Source organism: Eretmochelys imbricata, chromosome 24, assembly GCF_965152235.1.
Source record: "Eretmochelys imbricata isolate rEreImb1 chromosome 24, rEreImb1.hap1, whole genome shotgun sequence".
NCBI lineage: Eukaryota > Metazoa > Chordata > Testudines > Cheloniidae > Eretmochelys > Eretmochelys imbricata.
Window position 1 is genome coordinate 11917910 of NC_135595.1, and position 12363 is coordinate 11930272.

At 56.4% G+C, this 12363-nt stretch overlaps 1 protein-coding gene across 4 annotated transcripts in view; it reads right to left on the bottom strand.

Moving 5' to 3' along the window:
• The window catches only part of IGSF9 (immunoglobulin superfamily member 9), a 61868-nt gene that overhangs the window by 30140 nt on the left and 19365 nt on the right, over positions 1-12363 (bottom strand). For all 4 annotated transcript variants that reach the window (XR_013348696.1, XM_077841437.1, XM_077841436.1 and 1 more), the window contains 6 exons: positions 11210-11361; positions 9537-9654; positions 8963-9104; positions 5569-5714; positions 4829-4971; positions 4596-4736 (listed from right to left, as the gene is read on the bottom strand). Coding sequence is in view for 3 of the 4 variants with exons in the window: in XM_077841437.1 (XP_077697563.1) it covers positions 4596-4736; positions 4829-4971; positions 5569-5714; positions 8963-9104; positions 9537-9654; positions 11210-11361 (842 nt within the window). In the remaining variant the exon portion in view is untranslated. The remainder of the gene's footprint in view (positions 1-4595; positions 4737-4828; positions 4972-5568; positions 5715-8962; positions 9105-9536; positions 9655-11209; positions 11362-12363) is intronic.

The following is a 12363-nucleotide window of genomic DNA, read 5'->3' on the forward strand; positions in this document are numbered from 1 at the left end:
GGCGCCGGGTGGGTATACAGATACTCGTGTCCCTTCGTGGGTACAAAGTACTTGTGCGCCACCTTTTTAGAGATGGGGGCCAACGAGGCTGGTATTTGCCACAGGGCATTTGAAATTCTTGCCACCCCGCCCAGTGCTGAAGGGGACAGCACATTGAACAGAGAGTCTGAGGGCTCTTCCATCTCCTCAACCTGGAGTTGGAGGCTCGCTGCCATCCCTTTTAGGAGGTCTTGGTGGGCCCGGATGTCCTCCTGCGGGACGAAGGGGGCAGGGCCACAATCAGTTCCTCTGGACAAGGTGAGGCTGGTGCGGTGCTTTGGGTGTCGTCCGGCACTGGAGGATCCACCACCTGGTTGGACTCAGGGCACGGTACTGAGGACACAGGTCCCCCAGACCTTTTTTCTGGCGGTCGAAAGATGGACGCCAACGTTGCTTCCAAGGCCCCGGCCACTGAGCGAGCCCCCACTGGGGGCTGCGCCGGAGGCCACGGTGCCCACTGGTACCACTGGGCCAGCCACGACGCTTGGTGCCATTGCGCTTGCTGAGGCACTGGCGGGGCCGGCTGGCTAGCTTGGTCTGTAGACGGGTGGCTGTGAGGGGAGGCTGGCCTGGCGTATGATCCACTGCTGCCTCTGGACCGGGAGTATCAGCGGTGCCGGGACCTATGTCGGCCACAGGACTGCAATCTCGACTCGGAGGAGAGGCACCAATGGTAGTAGCTGCTCCACGAATGGCCTCAATGGGTGGACCCGCGTCGGTGAGACGCCAGCGATCGACGCCCGGGCTACGGTGCCTTGGCAGAGACTTGGAATGGGAGTTCTGGGGACAAACGAAGAGTTCTGGGGACGAGCTGCAGCAAAGCTGGAGCCGAGCAGTTCCGATGCACCTTCACTGGCGGCAAGAAGGAACTGAGGGTGGGGGGAGCGCAGCCCTCCTTATACTGCGCCAGGCATGCGCAGTGGGGGGGTGCTCCCCCCATGGATACTGCTAGGGGAAAAACTTCCAGCACCGGTGCACGTGGCAAGTACGCACACCTATTGTGGAATAGACATGAGCAATTACTCGAAGAATACATTGGTCAGCTCCCACTCATGGTCTTGATGGAAAATTCTGCTCAGCTAATGTGCAATGGTGTTCTGTGATCCCGGCAAATAGACCATGGAGATATCTATGCACTGGGGTATGCACCAGTTCCATAGTCTCAATGACCCTTCGCATAAGAATTGGCATTTTGCTTCTCCTTGGAAGTTTATATAGTATGTGGCCGCGTCGTTGTCCAACCTCACTCTGATTGACTGGCCCCACATAAGGTAGGAAACAAAGGCAGGCATCACAGGTGGCTTGAAGTTTGAAGACGTTGATATGTAGTGACAACTCTCAAGGAGTCCATCTGCCTTGCACTGTATGATTCTGTCAGTGAGCGCCCCAGCCTAGAAGAGAGGCGTCCGTGGGGATGACGTGTGAGAGGTGGATGTGAGGGAGGTTCCCACGCAGACTCTTTGAGGGTCCTTCTATCAACTGAGGGAGTCAGGTGCCATCCAAGGGACTGATGCCTCCCTGGAGAGCTTGTGCTTACTGGGTGTAGGCTGTCCTAAGCCAGGCTTGCATGGGGGGTTATGAAAGTGCAGGATGCCATGCATCCCAGGAGCTAAAGACAAGCCCACACCATGGTTTGTGGGCTCTGCTGTCATGCAGAAATCAGGTGAGACATCGAGGTGAACCTATCCACAGGCAGGTATGTTTTAGCTGCCAGAGTCCATGGTGGCCCTGATAAAGTCTATGCATTGCATAGGGTTGATTTCTCTACACTGAAGTGAAGGCCTGAGGAGTGGAACAGAGCTAGGTCCCTCTTGGTGGTGGACTGACCTTTGAGAGAAGGATGGCCTTTGAAGAGCTAGTCATCCAGACATGGAAAAGTTACTGTTCCCAGATGCCAAAGGTGGGCTGTGATGATGCAGGGGACTTTTTTAATGCTGGAGGGGACTTTCCCCTCAGGGCAGCAGATAGGCCAAAAGGCATGGCACAGTACTGGTGATGGTCAGTGCCCACTACAAACCTGAGGAAACACCATGGTGCTGGGTATATGGCTACACGGAAATAAGCATCCTGGAAGTCAAGGGTGATGAAGATCTAACAACAGAATGATGGCCGCTAGGGTGGCCATCCAGACGTGCTGCATGTGAATCAAAGTGTTTAGAGATGGAAGGTCTGCAATCGGTCTCCACCCTCCTTTTTCCTTTGGGACCAGGAAGTACCAGGAGAAGAAACCCTTAATGATGAAGTCTGGAGGAATGGATTCTACCTCCTGCTTTAAGGAGCCCCTCCTGAGTGGGGTTCCTGAATATGAACAGGGGGGTGGGATGGAGCTGAGCTAGATGGAATAGCCAGTCAAGATTACTGCCAGTACCCATTTGTCTGAGGTGCTACGCTCCCAAGAATCGTAGACTGGGTTGGAAGAGACCTCAGGAGGCCATCTAGTCCAACCCCCTGCTCAAAGCAGGACCAACCCCAAATAAATCATCCCAGCCAGGGCTTTGGGAAGAAGGGAAGACATGGGCAAGACGGTCTACAAAGAGTTGGTGAATGGAATGATGTAGCTGAAGATCCAATAGGGAGGGTTTGTGGGCCTCAACCAAGGTGTCAAAATGGTTGTTTGGATGAGGCAGCCACCTGAGAGGTGACAGTGGAGGATGGGCCTTTCTTGTATGGCCTAAACCTCTTTCCGGGTGGCTCAGCAGTTCTCTTGGGCAGCGTTGTGCTGTCTGAGACTTGCTGTATTTCCTCCTTGTAGCTGGATACCAAGAGCGTGCAACGTCACCCTGGAACCCTTGAATGGGCGAAGAGAGCCATCTGTAGTGCCACTGAAGAGTTTAGGCTCTTCAAATGGCAAGTCCTCCACAGTATTTTGCACTTCCCTGGGCAAGCTGGAGGATTGTAGCCAGGAGGCCTGACACACGACTTTGGCAGTAGCCATTAAAAAGAGGCCATATCCGCCATGTCCAGGGAGGCCGCAGGAGGGCTTTGGCTGTTGTCTGGCCCTTTGTAATAAGAGCATGAAACAGCTCTGTCTTGTCCTAAGGCAAAAACTCAATTTAGTGTGAAAATTTACTCTAGCTGGTAAAGTCACATTCACCATCAGGGCTTGGGAGCAAGCGCCTCAGAACTGTGGCTCTTTTGTCCTAGAAGGTCCAGACACTTGAGTTCCTTGTCAGATGTTGTTGCCTTGAAACAATGTTGCCTACTCCTTTTGTTGGCAGCACTGATGACCAGGGAGTTGGGCGTGGCATGAGTAAACAAGTACTCTGGGCCCTTGGCTGGACACAATACATTTTATCGGCACTCTTACAGGTGGATGGGATGCTGGCTAAAGTCTGCCACGCTGAGTGGGCTGGCAAGAGGAGGATCTCATTAATAGGTAAGGCTACCTTGCCCTGGGTAGAGGCGTGGGTGATGTCCACCAGGGAGTGCTGCTGTTCCTGGATTTCCTCCAAGGGATTCTGCAAAGCCTCTGCTGTGCGTTTCATCAAGCCCTGAAAGGCCCTGAAGTCATCTGCGTTGGATGGCAGTGGGGGGAGTCGCCTTACTGGGAAGAAAGAGGATGGTGGCACCTCCCCATCTATTCTCAACTCTTAATGCACTGATGCCTCCTCTTGAGTAAGGAGGCTCCCCAGTTGTTGGCAGAAGAGACTCTGGTAGGACCTCTTGTGCGTGAGGTACCCTGTAGACTTGGTCCCCAAAAGAAGCCGAGGGTTTCCAAAAAACCCACTGTGGAGGGGCATAAGGGAAAGGTACTAGACCTCATGGGTGGTCTCACCAGGGCTGTTGGTCAAACATCTGCTGCCTTCTAGAGTCCCTTTCTCGGGGAGGAGGGTGCACCGGGCACTAGTAGCAGAAAAACCTCTGATCGAGAATTTATGGGCATGCGTATCCTCACATGGAGCACCCATAGGGACAACAACTTAGAAAAACTTAAGTGTTCATATAGATAAGCCCACACTCTCTTTCACCTTCTAACAAGAGTCTGGTTCAGCCAACCAAGACAATGGCATTTTTTGCAACGCTGCTCTAAGCCCATGACCAGAGAGGCAGCTAAAAGCAATGGCTTGGTACAAGTTTGCCAGGGCTTGGAGTAGCTGATCAGACCATGGGCTGGGCCTGCGTTTCTCCAGCAGTGAGGTTGCAAGTGAGAGTCAGCACCAGAGACAGAAGCTGCATTTTCTATCTTTGCTCGTCTTTTCTTGCCCCTCTTGTGCGCTTGCCTTGTTTTGTCTTACAGGAAGAAGAATCAGACTTTAAGAGCAGCAGCAACAGCTCCAGCCCATCTCATCTAACTTCTTTTCCTTCCCCCAACAAGGTCAGTTATCACTATCTTTAATACCACCTAAAAACTCTCTGCACTCAAAAGCCCCGACCATGTTTGACTGTTTAATGCTATACAATGACTGGGCCACGTTCACACCTTGACTCTCTGGGCCCACTTGTTACACCAAAATTAATACACCTGGTTGCATGGCTGCATGAGGGCACCAGGAAAGGGCTTCCCAGCCATGCCCCTGCTCAGCCAGTGTGGAGGGCAGGCTGCCCCCCTCTCTCACCTTGAGCAAGACGCGGGTGGGTGCTGAGGCACCAGCTGTGCCATAGCTGTTGTAGGGGGTGCAGGTGTAAAGCCCCAAGGCGTCGTCGTTCCCCGTGGCGATGACAATGGAGCCGTCGGGTGCCATGGACCAGCCAGGGAACTGCAGAGGGAGAGATAGGTCAGAATGCGGCCCCCTGTCAGCAGGTGTGTGGCAGAGGCTGAGTTTCCAGGGAGGCCTAGTGTAGTCAGTACCTTATCAAGCTCCAGGGGATGCCCATCCTTGGTCCAGCTGATGGAGAGAAGAGGCGGATTGGCCTTGGCGGGGCACTGGATCATGCCCTGCATCCCCATGGGCAAGAGGGTCTCCGGTGGCATGGTCGTCACCTGGGCTGGATCTGCAAGGCACCAACAGGCAGGATGTGGTCAAGGCCTGGGTGAGCTCCCTGACCCGCAGTGAAGGGGCTGCGGAATGGGGTGTGGCGGCCATATGCACAATATGCTGCCGGCCCACAAGGCAGAGATGAGCCCAGGTGGCAGCAGCACTAGGGACGGTGCCTTCTCTATCCGATGGGCTTCTCCAAGGCAAAGCCCTCGGAAAGCTAGGGACACCCTGGGATCTACCCATGGAGGGAGCCCAGATCCTGGCAATTCAGCACTGCTCCCCTGGGTGCGTCTGGGCCATGGTCACATGGGCTCCTCAGCTCAGAGACCTGGGCCAGGTGGGAGGCAGGCACACCCCAAATCAGGGCAGGCGGATGGGGAGGTCAGCCAAGGACCATGGCAGGGGATGGGCCTTTCTCTCCCAGGTTTCAGGCCACAAAGGGGGAGGCCACAGGCCAGAGGCGATTCCCTACTCCCGTCAAACAAGTTGGGCCACCAGGGCTCAGCTCAGGAGCCAGGATGTGGGGTATGGTAGGGTCCCTGAGAGAGGGCAGTGTGGGACGGGGTGGCCCTTACACAGTACAGGGAGGGCAGGGGCAGTGGGGCCTTACACAGCACTGTGAGGAAGGCCGAGGCAGAGGGTGGTTTCCACAGTCCATTGCTAGGAACACAGGTGTATCTGCCAGAGTCGTCTGGGGTCGTTTTCTGGAGCAAAAGGCTCCCGTCCACCAGGACACGAACACGAGACTGCAGGTGGCTGGAAGGAAAGGAGGGGGCAGAGTCAGCAGCCCAGCAGGAGCTGTCTCAACGAGTCAGCACCCAAACTGCTGGCAGTCTCCACTGCAGGGCTCAGGGCACATCCACAGCAACTTGATCCCAACACATCACAACGGCTCAGCAGCACCCCCAAGACCAGCTCTCAGGGCCCGGCCCGCTGCCCCCACGGTCCTGCCAGTAGCACCCAGTCATTTCCTCCAAAGCCCTGACCCGGCTGTGACCCGGCTACTATCACCAAGGCCACACCACTGTCTAGCCAAATCCCCACAGTCCAGCCACGGCCACGCCACTGGGACCCAACCACTCTCCCCACAGTCCCACAGCTCTGCCATGGCTGCCATCACTCTGTTACAGCTGCCATCATCACAGCCCTGTCCATACTCTCATCGCTGTTGACTGTCCCGCTGACTCCTATGACTCCAGCGGCACCACTTCACCCTCCCGCCACCAGCCAATCAAATCACCCCCTCAGCACTAACTGCGCAAGCCCTTGCCCGGTGTGTATGATCTGGACGGTGCTGCGGGGGGTCCCTGCCCCGATCTCCTCCCTCTACTCTGCTCCAGCCCCGGGCTCCATGTGCTGCCAGCACTGTCAGCATCACAGGCCATGCATCACCACCCATGTCTGAGCTGCCAGCCACCAGAGGATCTGAGTCCCCTTTTCAGCACCACCAGGCCTAACAGGGAGTCCCCACACTCCCACCATCACTGACACATCACAGGGACCCAGCTGGGGTCACCGCTCCTGTCACCAGCACCACACTGCCTGTGTGCATCAGCCTCGCCACACAGCTTTCCGTGGGCTGGTATCCGTGTGCACACACATTCTTGCACGTATCTGTGTGCTTAGGGACTCTGAGCATCTCCCTTGCTGTAGGCCTGTGTGCACGCCTGCATCTCTTGGTGTGTATCCAATGCCGTTGTTGTGTGTCAGCAACTATACATCTGTGTGCGCACGTCTCTTCAGGTGTGTGCTTGCATGCATATGTCTCCACAACATTCCGTGTGTGCATGTGCAGCAGCACCTCTGCCATTGTGTTGCGTATGTGTGTGTGTAGGGAGCCAGGGTGGCTCCCCTCCGAACCAGAGGGTAAAGAGCCCCCCTCTGAGCCTGAGTGGGCGGGGCCAGGCCAAGCTTCCGCCAATCCCCAGAAGGGGAAGGGTGGGACAGGAAGTACAAAGGGCGGGGCCCTCTGCCCAGCGAGGAAGACAGACACAGGCTGCTCCCTTGTGATCCTGCTGCTGACCCAGGCGAAGCCCTGGGCAAGGAGGAGCCTGACCGGGGGGAAGGCCTGTGGCAACCACGGCTGCCAGCCGCTGAATACCCAGAGGACCTGGAGGGGCCTGACTGCAGCCTGGGCCAGCGTGAGTCCGGTACCGAGGGGGAGCGGGGGTGGCCCGCAGCGGAATACCCAGAGGAACCGGAGCTGCCCGCAGCAGATTATCCAGAGGAGATGGAGGATCCGGAACTGCCCGCAGCGGAATACCCGGAGGAGATGGAGGGACCGGAGCAACCCGCCTGAGAGAGACCGGGTAGGAAGTAGCCCAGGGGCCCAACTACACCGTGGGGTGGGTGTGTTTGGTCAGCGGGTGCGGATTGCCCCGCTGACCCAGCGGCGGGACCTTCGCCTCCCACCACTGTCAGGGTCCTGGGCTGGAACGCAGCGGAGTTGGGCGCGCTGCTGACTCCGGCCGGCGCTCCCCTGCCCGAGGCACGGCGCGCCCCTGCCCCTGCTGACTCCGGCTGGCACACCTTCCCGCTAATTCCCCAACGCCTGGGAGGTGGGGCCGAGGCCTGCCAGGGAGACCATTGCTCTCCATCGCCCCTAGGGGCTCGGAGGACCGACCGACACCTGTCAGTGTGTGTGTGTGTACAGGTGTATATCTCGTGGTGTATACACTTCTCTATGAATCAGTGCATGAGTGTGTGTATGGTGTGTGTGTGCACGTGCCAAAGTGTGCGTATCTGAGGGGAGTTCAGGTGTGGGTCACTGGGTGCATGGGTGTGTGTGTGGGGGGGGGGGGAGCAGCATATGAGTGCACAGGTGTGGGTCAGTAAGTGCATGGATGTGTGTGTGCGGCATCAACAAGTTTAGGCTTGAAATTAGACAAAGGTTTCGAACAGTCAGAGGAGTGAAGTTCTGGAACAGCCTCCCAAGGGGAGCAGTGGGGACAAACAACCTACCTTGCTTCAAGCCTGAGCTTGAGAAGTTTCTGGAGGGGATGGTGTGATGGGACTGGCATGTAGCCGATCTGCGACTGCAGCAAATATCTCCAGTGGCTGGAGATGGGATTGTAAATGGGAAGGACTCTGAGTTACTATGGAGAATTGTTTCCCAGGTGTCTGGCTGGAGGGTCTTGCCCACATGCTCAGGGTCTAACCGATCACCATATTTGGGGTCGGAAAGGAATTTTCCCCCAGGTTAGATTAGCAGAAACTCTGGAGGTTTTTCACTTTCCTCTGCATCTTGGGACACAGGTCACTTGCAGGTTTAAACTAGTGTAAATGGTGGATTCTTTGTAACTTGAAGCCTTTAAACCATGATTTGAGGAAGTCAGTAACTCAGCCAGAGGTTCTGGGTCTATTGCAGGAGTGAGTGGGCGAGGTTCTGTGGCCTGCAGTGCATAATTTGTGCCAGGGCTGAGCCCCGGCCCCGCTAGGCTGGGCAGTTCATAGCCCCGGCACCGCTAGGCTTGCTACATCAGTTAATGAATGTAAAAAAATTGCTTGAGTCCCGGGAACTCTTTCATTACAAATTAAGCACTGGTGGCCTGCAATGTGCAGTCTAGATGATCATGTTGGTCCCTTCTGACCTTAACATCTATGAGGTATGTGCTTCTGTGGCAGTGTGAGAGTGACCGGGTGTGTGCCATTGAGTGTATGGGTGTCTGTGCGTGCAGCAGTGTGTGAGTGCACATGTGTGTGAATGTGGTAGCGTGTGAGTGCACGTGTGTGCACACGTGGCAGTGTAGGAGTGCATGGGCGTGTGTCAGTGAGTGCATAGGTGTGTGTGCATACAGCAGTGTGAATGCAATGGGTGTGTGCAGTGTGAGTGCGCGGCAGTGTGTGAGTGCGCAGGTGCGTGTCAGTGAATGCACAGGTATGGATGTGTGCGTGGATGTGGAGTCTCCAGTTCCCTGACGAAGCTCCTGCCCATCCCCACAAGAGGCCATTCTGCCCCTGCCCGCTGCCCCTGTGCCACCCCTTCGGCTCCTGGCGCTGTGTACCTGAGGTGATAGACGTTGCTGCTGCCCTGGAACCAGCTGTAGGTGAGGTTGCCAGGGTAGGCCTCGGCTTGGCATGCCAGGAAGGCATCCTGGGTGATGTTGACCGTGATGTTCTGTGGCGGCACCACGATGACCGGCGGCCCTGGCGCACACAGGGCACAGAGTGAGGCTCTGGGCAGAAGGGGGCGACAGCTCACTCTGAGGAGGGGAAGCGCTGACTGGACCAATGGGACATGGAGAACAGATTCCCAGAGAGGCTTCAATTCCTCTGCAGAGACTTGGAAAGAGGAGTGAGCAAGGTCTGGCTGCAGGGGATGTGGGGGGCTAACACGGCCTGAGGGAGAGGACTACCCCTGCAAGATCCTTCTTTGGGTCATGAGAGAGGCCCAGACTCCCACATCTCACTGCGTGTGCCGGGTGTGTACGCACACGCACACGCACCTGCACCCAGCTCTTGGTCTGACAGGCTGGCCTCTTCAGTGGAAGGTAAGAGGTGCCCAGATGACAGGACCTCACTGACTACGGAGATCGCCCCAGATCAATCAGAACCCCAGAGATAGCCCTCTCCCCTTACCTTGAACAAGCAGCTGGGTGGTGTGGGTGACAGAGCCCTCCTTACTGGAGGCGTGGCACGTGTAGATGCCAGCGCTGGCCCGCTCCACGCTGGTGATCCTCAGCGTCCCATTGCTCACCTGTGAAGGCACAAAGCAGTACAGGCAGGAGTGCAGGGAAGGACGTCCTCAGGCACTCCCAGCCTAGCAGCAGACCAGGGCTTGGATTTATGAGCTGTACAGGCCATTTCAGCATCCCAAGGAGCTGAATCTCTTGCCTTCCCTAGGCTCACAGTGCCAACCCCAGCACGGTGCTGCGAGATGGGGCCAGTATTTCACCTCCCCTTCCCCAGTGATATTCTGTCCTATACAGAAGAGTTATGTTGCCCAGCACAAAAACACAGCCACCTCTGGGACACAACATGGTGGCTATTTAACAGCAAGATGACACAGCAGCTCAGGACAAGAAATGAAGACTCCTGTATCCAACTGAATCTACAGTGTGGGTTAGGGAGGCAGAATGGAAGTGTGACAAAATGAGAATTATTTGTATGAACACTGTGTGTGCCTCAGTTTCCCCTATATTTGGCATGGCTACTCAGTGGGGGGCGGGGGGGAGGGAGAAGGACAAAGTTTTCTCTCAGGGCAGGCTGGGTGGAATGGCTGAAACTGACCCAGATCAACAAGGAGACCAGTGAGACAATGCAAGCTTCAATGACTCAAGGTCAAGGAATTTCCCCACCTCTCCACAGGGAAGCTGAGCAAAGAGGTCAGCGGAAGAACAAATGACTGGAAGGTGTGAGGTGGGGAGATAAGTGCTGGCTCCTGGAGGAAGCTGGGAGCTCTCTCACCTGGAACTGACTGAGGAGGCCAGGCAGATACAAACACAGCCTGAACATGGGCTTCACTACAGCATGGCTGGGCTCTGGGCTGACCAGAATGTCTTCCTGTCTCTGTGCTGACCTCTGGGCTACCACTGCTGTGTTCCAGCTGACTGATAAATCTGCCTGTTTTGGATAAATCTGGCTGTTTGAGTGTCACTGGGAATGCTGGGGGAGGTGTGTTATGTCTCTCCCAGGGGTCCGGCTCAGCTGGACTCGCTGAGCAGACCTCACAGCATGAAGCAGGAGTGCTGGAGCCCAGGGGTCAGTCTCAGAAGGTGACCCTGAAGGAACAGTGAGACCTTTGGGGGCCTGGCCCATCAAAGGGTTTCCACCAACAGACTGTTCCACCAGTCCTGAGGATCTGTGACAGGAAGCGGCCAGGACAAGCTGGGATGCACGTGGATCAGCATCACTCCCAGACAGCTCTTGGGGGAGAGGGGATCGTGGCCAGTGCCTGGGGCAGGTGGCCTGTGGGGACTGGCCCCACCCTGGTTTCTAAGCTGAGCTGGGCAGCTCTGGGGGAGGCAGAGAGGGGCCCATGCCTCAGGGGCTCAGCTCGGGCCTGGGTCTCCAACAAAACAGGCCCTTGGTGCACTTACCTCCCCACACAAAGCTTCGCCCCCCAGGCTGGGAGAACTCTGCAGTGGTGACAGGGGGATTCTGCTCCCCACACAATGTCTGCATGAGCCCCAACCCCCTCTTAGCGCTTGCTGAGGGAGGAAGCCCGGAGTGAGCAGCACGTGGGGAGATGCAGGAGACAGCCTGGGAAAGCTACATGATCTCCTCCCTCTCTGGGGCTGCCCCTCCCTTACCTGCACCTTCTCTCCACTCTCAATGGCCAGGTCGTTTCTCTTCCAGACAATGACCGGCTGGGGGTTGCCGATGGCTGAGCAGGTGAGACTCAGGGGTTCTCTGTCTGGCACCTCGACAAGAGCTGGCGGGGTCCCTAGGAAGGTGGGGGCAGCTGCGGAGAGGACACGGAAACAGTGCTTCAGAACCGTGCTGCTGGCCCCAGGGCAGGCTGGGCTCCCTCATGCAGCCACACCAGCTGGTTCTGCTGTAGAGAGCCCCAGGCACTCACTCTGCTTAGTCCTGGTGGGCTGGCAGCACAGGGCAGGGAGTGTGATCTGAGGGTCAGAGCCAAGGGCTAGGAGCCAGGACTCCTGGATTCCACTCCTGGCTCAGGGAAAAGGTGTTGTGAGGGTATGGACAGGGGGCGGGACATCTGGAGTCCGAGCCTGTCTGTGGCGTTGGGCAAATTCCTTCCACTCCCTCCCCCCAGTAACCCTGCCAGACTCAGTGCAGTGTTGTGCAGGGAGCATGTGGGGAAGTGAGGAGCAGAGTGGGGCCGAGGATGGACTGAGGGCTTCACTGGCTGTGCTGAAAAAAATAAACAAACTGGAAAAAGTTTGATTCAGCCCAAACTGAAACTGTCAACGCCCAGAAATGTCAGAAAATGGGAAATATCGACAGATTTGTTTTGGGGTGAACAAAGTCTGTTGTGTGACGCGGAATTAGACTGTTTGTTCCCAGATGCTTTAAACTATTTTTTTTTTTTTTTAATAAAAGCAAAGGAAATGAAGGGCCAGATCCCCAAACAAAGGGCCAGAGGAGGAGCAGTCCCTTTTAACCTTTAGCAGCCTAAGTGACCCTGATGTGTGTGTGTGTGTGGGGGGGGGTGTCACACAAGCTTAAAGAAGTGAATGAATCAGCCTCTAAGTCTCTGGAATCCTGAATTCCAGGAACACTGCGCTCATCCCACCCCCGCAAGGGGAGCTGGGGTCAGGCAGCCCCTCAGGGAAGTGAGCAGCTGGTGCAGACACACGACCCTGCTACGTGCAGTGGGTGCCGAACACTCCTCCCATGGGAGTGCAGAACACTGACGCACTCGGTGCACAGCTGTCGCTGGTGGCACCAGCTGTGGGGCAGGGCCTGTCTGCAGGGAGATGGCAGACTCCTCGGGGCA